Source organism: Sphaeroforma arctica (assembly GCF_001186125.1).
Source record: "Sphaeroforma arctica JP610 unplaced genomic scaffold supercont1.532, whole genome shotgun sequence".
Lineage (NCBI taxonomy): Eukaryota > Ichthyosporea > Ichthyophonida > Sphaeroforma > Sphaeroforma arctica.
The window spans coordinates 18,809-24,675 of record NW_014040026.1 but is presented as its reverse complement, the minus strand read 5'-3'; the positions used below and the strand labels follow the sequence as shown (position 1 = coordinate 24,675).

Below are 5,867 nucleotides of genomic sequence, written 5' to 3'. Positions count from 1 at the left end.
TATATATAGGCATGCGTATGATGCGTAAATCTTTCTAAACCTATGTACTCGTATTGCAGTTCACGAGACGTTGGGTGGCAAAATGTACGCAACATAGTGCATAGACGTAAGTAGCAGGGATATATTTGTAGTAAGCCAGTCCTATGCAGTAGGATAGTTCGAAAGCTGCCAATAAGTAGTAGGGAGATTTATTTTTCTGATAATGTGATGCGAACACCCATGAACATACCTGGCTTGACAAACATCACACCGTTTGGGGTCACCAGGACATTCTCCTAAAGCGATATTTAAGTGGCATAATGCAATGAAAAAATGAAAAGGACGTAAAGGATTAGTTCGAAAATTTAGTATATTTGAGAGTGATTCACTATAGACTTCTCGTCGGGGCGTGGGCGAGCCTAGGTTTTTGTTTGTTGAGTAGCTCAAGGGAGAATTTGAAGTACACACAAATGTAATTCAGACATATATATATATATGTATGTATGTATATATATACAAAAACATATACTGTGCAACTGCCATGACCAGTACCCTATATTTGCACCCTTATACCCAGTGCGATACTACCCTGCTACGAGGAACGTAAAAAAACTCGAATCCCTATTAATTTCAAAATCTAAGTGCACACGTCAGGTTTCGAGGTCAAGTAACATAGCACAGACTGACAAACAAAACAACTGACATTGGACAAATGCCATCATAGCGCCAAATATAATAAAAATATGACATATATGCGCACATAGCATCGTGTGTAGCTCAAATATCACATAGTTAGCACACTCCATTAAATTTTGCACCAGACTTGCAGGTCAATCGTATGCCAAGTTTATAAACAATGCATACACGCGTACAGAACCATTTGCAATATTCTGCACACCAAAGCACATCTTCAAATTTTGCATCAGATTTGCGGGTTAATATTATAGTTCATGCTAATGCACAAACACAGATAAAACTATTTGCAGTTGATATTTTGCACACTCAAGTACACATCTTGAATGTTGCATCCGATTTGTGGGTTAATCGTATGCCAGGAGTATAAACATTCACAGTCGCATATATATAAATATATATATATAAATATAGAACCGTGCAACCGGTATCCTGCACACTCATACACACACATTGGAATTTCGCACCAGATTCGGGGAACAATAGGATGCCAGGTTTTCATTGAATGCATGCACGCAAATAAAATTATTTGCAGTTTATATTCTTCACGCTATACTATATACCTTGAAATTTTGCACCAGATTTGCGGGCGGATCGTAAATGAACGGCCCCAGCTTGCCATCAGGTCTCTCCAGATTAGCAATACGTCCTACGCGTAAAGTTTAATGACAAACGCAGTGATAAAATGGAGTTCAGAATTTAAATTGAGCCATTTCCGGAGAGCAAATTGTAAATTGAGATCAGCTTTCTGATCTGCGATATTCCCTCCCCCCCGGGTCGCGTACAGTAACCAAGAGAATAGGCCTGCGGTGCGTCATAGTGCTGCAATTTATTTGCAATATTCGCTCCATTGATGGCATTAGATGGCTTTCAAACCCATCCCCATACACCACTCAACCAGCCCACGCAAAGTATATAAATCAAAAGCATGTCCATACAGATATGTATATCATAGTATGGGCAGAAAAACACGCAAATCATAAATATTCGAGTGTGGGTAGTATAACTGCATATGGATCATCGGATTGGCATTTACTTTCAAGCATGCACATATATCACGGACTCAAAACGGAAACATATGAGTGAAGCTCGGGACAACTCTAGTTGTCGACCTCTAGTCTTGTTGAAAACAGAACTTATCAAAATGATTTTATTCAATACAAGTCCTATAAATAAAAATAGGTACGTGACATCTGTAAAGGAGGGCCAACACAGCTACTCCTAACTGGATATAAAGACATATCAATAAATATATGAACACGCATCGACACGAATGCACAAAACTACAAAAATTGAAAAGTTTACCCTTCTTCCATCAGATCTGCTACACTATTTCAAAGATACATGCATACCTAAGCAAGTGCTGTAGCACAGGTTGTACGCAATCATCAGACTGGGATACAGAGACTGAAAATCCAGCACAAGCACCGGATTCACGTACAGGCCAGACTGCATGTGGTCATATAATCGGCGATCGTGTCAATGTCAGTATCAGTATCAGTGTCAGTGCCAATGTCAGTGTCAGTGTAAGCAGGTGCCGTAGCATAGGTTGCGTGCAATCGTCAGATTGAAATACAACGACTGGAAATCCAGCACAAGCACCGGGTCTACGCACAGGCCAGATTGAACGTGTCAGTATCAGTGTCAGTGTTTGTATCAAAGAATGGATTCTGTCAATGTCACTGAGTCTGTTCCAGAGAGAGATTAAACCATTTCATGTGCATGCAAATAAACATAAGATATACATACTCGCACTCTCGACAATTACGAAGAACTTTCACAGTCAAGATAGTGTCTAGAGGCTTCGTGGCTCTACCCTCCACTATGTGCCGCCACGTTCAGCAAAAAAAATGCAAATACAAATTCATAGACATGGATGCGTACACTACTGATACACACAACCACCGTTCATTGATGACGTTGCAATAGGATTCACAGCTCTGCCCTACCTGCGGTCTCAGATAGAGAGCCATCTGCAAGGAAAATGGAACCATCAACATCTTACGCATGCGAATACGCACACATATGCATACTCACATTCTCGAAAGTTGGAAAGTCTCGTCCTTGTGTATACATTAACAAAGGTTCTGAAACGCTATCCTACCTGTAGCAACATGCTCACTATAAACATGCAAATAAAGATACGTAATGAGCACACTCAAGATAGACACAAACTATCATTCTTGCGAATGTACCTGTAGAGAGATTTTCAGCTTTAAATCGACCTGTGGCTACAGGTTGAGAGCAATCTCAGCAGGCAAATATACTAACTTTTCCACACACATACAAAACAATCCACATACACGTACAAAACTTCTCTATAATCGCGAAGCAGCGCCTTTGTATGATGACAAAAACAAAACACTTACAAGCTCTAACCTACCTGTGCCTGCGAGTTGAGAGCAATCCCCTGCAGAGAAACATAACAATTACCCTATACACATGAGACAAACACATATATGCATGCGCAAAGTTCTCGATAGTCGCGAATCCCCGTCTTTGTAAAGTCAACACAGCCCGTTTTAATGCACAATGCGAACATACTTGAAGAATACACAAACGGCAGACATGGAACATAATGCAGACACCTGCAAACGAATGGACAGCTTTTAACGTACCTGTGGCTCCAGATTGAGAGCAATCTCTTGCAGTGGAACCTGTTGTTGTACCTCCGCGGGTGTCGGTGACGGCATTATAAAACCCAGGGTTTGAGTCATCCGGGCAAGCATGGCCTCTACTTTGAACTAGTGAATATGTGCACAGGTGCATGCGAAGGAAGAGTATTGTGACAAACTGAATTTATCTCAATATAAGTGTCTAGAGATCCATAGATTGTGTCGGCGGTGGATTGAATACAAGCACATGACTCACCTGACTGCCACGGATGTACACGTCATAGAATTGGCATCCATATACTCGTGCCTCTTCGCTTGTTTGACCTGATTACAAGAGTTGGGTTGCATATGTCATGTGTCAAGTGTAATATGTCAAGTGTCAGGTGACAAGTGACATGTGTCAGGTGTCAAGTGGCATGTGTCAAATGTCAAATGTCAAATGTCAGATGTCAAGTGACAGGTGACATGCGTTGCGTGTTATGTGTCACGTGTTATGTTTTGGATATCTGGCGTCTATACGCCATAGAACAAACACCCGTACACCTTTGCCGGGTCAAGTGTCAAAGGCTAGTTGTATATAGCTGTTTTAAAATTCTGGTGTCAAATTGCACATGTCCAAACACGATGTAAAAATTCGAGGATCGACTTTCAATTGTTCTGTATCAACTGCGCAGTGTGAACAACCAATTGCCAACGGTTTAGATGTCAATTATTAGGTGTCAAATGCCAATGCTAAATCTTTTACATCAGCTGATATTGTCATTTTCTAGGTGTCGATTAATAAGTACCGAAGTATAGTGTCAACTGCCAATTCCAGTATCGAAAGTCATTGTCCAGTATCGAAAATCATTGCCAAGAGCAGATGCCAGGAGCCCAGGCTCAACTATGCAATACACAGAGAGACGTAGTACATTCGGAAGTATTGCAGGCCAGTGCATTGAATAAGGTGACTGTACCTTTAATCGAGCAAATGGCAGGCAAATTGACAATGCAAATCATCAATGACTAGACAAATGTTACATAAATGCAATACACTTTATAACCAGAAGCTTGTGTAGCATCACGAACAGGGTTAGCTGGATTAGAACTGACGATAATGAAACCTGAAACAAAAGCACGAAGTGCCCCGTTACAATTTGCATAGAGTCAAATCTATCAAACTCTTAATGAATTTAAACCATAATCATAAAACATACAAGGATACCACGTGATTATAAATTGAATCGGCCACAAGACAAGTTTATACTAACTGAATTAACAGTATAATGCTACTAAGACACGCCAATTTCTACGACCAAGCAGTGTTATGCACATCTCACCGATAAAATTGAGCTTCTCCAAGATATCCAGATTGTTGGTGGCCTTGTCTAAGCGGTACATAAGTGTCCTGGAGGATAGGGGTTTTTTTAAGTTTTTTTTTAGAGTTTTAAAGTTTCGGATCAGATACATAAGCGAGTTTTGGGGGTTGAGCTACATAGCATAAGTGACCTAGAGGGTGTACAGTAAATAATAAGTCCAAATATCTAGGTGAGTAAACATGTATCATCAGTTGTGGGATGATTCACAGATTGAGTCGTGCGCATTCCAAATCTACTAGCTGAACAAACAAATTTTCATATGCAGCAAAGGGACAGACTGTGGAGGATTTGCGATGAGGATCTTAGGCCAGTGCAGAGCCAATCGCACGCCCTGGAACTTAATCTCAAATACCATTCGTCCAGATTAATCAGTCCTCGCATGCAGAGGGTTTGTGAGATGCTCAGATATCGATCAGAGCGTGACTTATACAGCTCCAAACACGGCTGTGCATACTGTATACTCGCACATCGACGTACATACCAAAACATAATATATACTAGTACGTACTAGCAGATACAACAGGTACATTTGGAATCAAACAAATCATTTGACGGACTCACCTCCAGCGGGTGAGGTATGGGCCAACGGTGCCTATTCCTCTGGAAATCGAAGTGAACGAACAAGGCATAAGGGGCGTTTAAGAGTATGAAATGCAGAACTTTCCATGAAGGTTGCATACTCCTCACCAGCTATACATGGTTTGTGAGAGAGCGAGATAGAGTGACAAAACGAGCCCGAGTCACCACCAGCACATGGCCATATACGCATGAGACTATTCGATAAGAAAATAGACATAGCTCAAACCAGCCCTACTCGTCCGAACCCCTTCGCACCACTTGCATACTTCGGCATGAATAAGACATAGATAGTGGGTGGTCGAGGATACCCGCCAAATAAAACAAAGAAAGACGGCGACAGATAAGCGCAATTGGTTCACATACAGATTCGTGTACCGATATAGCTGTGAATACATACCGGTGTAGCAACAAGAACATACCGGTACCAGCGCGTGAGATCGCCAGGGAGATACTTCGGTGTCTGCCGCTTCAGAACCTCTAGCACAACGTATTCATACGATGTGTTGTACAGACTCAGTGCGCTATTAGCCGTTTGCCAAACAGAAATGGTGTATCTGTGGTAGTGAAACAGTGGGATCAATTGACTAGTATACACATGGCCTGTGTACTGCGCATGCATAAATATGTTGTATACTATGCATGC

At 41.4% G+C, this 5,867-nt stretch overlaps 1 protein-coding gene across 1 annotated transcript in view; it reads right to left on the bottom strand.

Annotated features, from left to right (window-relative positions):
* Window positions 1-5,867, bottom strand: part of SARC_07023 (hypothetical protein) — a gene marked incomplete at both ends in the record, with an annotated part of 11,187 nt that overhangs the window by 3,650 nt on the left and 1,670 nt on the right. The window contains 9 exons of the mRNA XM_014299040.1: window positions 230-275; window positions 1,236-1,321; window positions 2,025-2,121; window positions 3,056-3,082; window positions 3,291-3,416; window positions 3,544-3,611; window positions 4,607-4,674; window positions 5,207-5,245; window positions 5,644-5,778. Coding sequence (XP_014154515.1) covers window positions 230-275; window positions 1,236-1,321; window positions 2,025-2,121; window positions 3,056-3,082; window positions 3,291-3,416; window positions 3,544-3,611; window positions 4,607-4,674; window positions 5,207-5,245; window positions 5,644-5,778 — 692 coding nt within the window. The remainder of the gene's footprint in view (window positions 1-229; window positions 276-1,235; window positions 1,322-2,024; window positions 2,122-3,055; window positions 3,083-3,290; window positions 3,417-3,543; window positions 3,612-4,606; window positions 4,675-5,206; window positions 5,246-5,643; window positions 5,779-5,867) is intronic.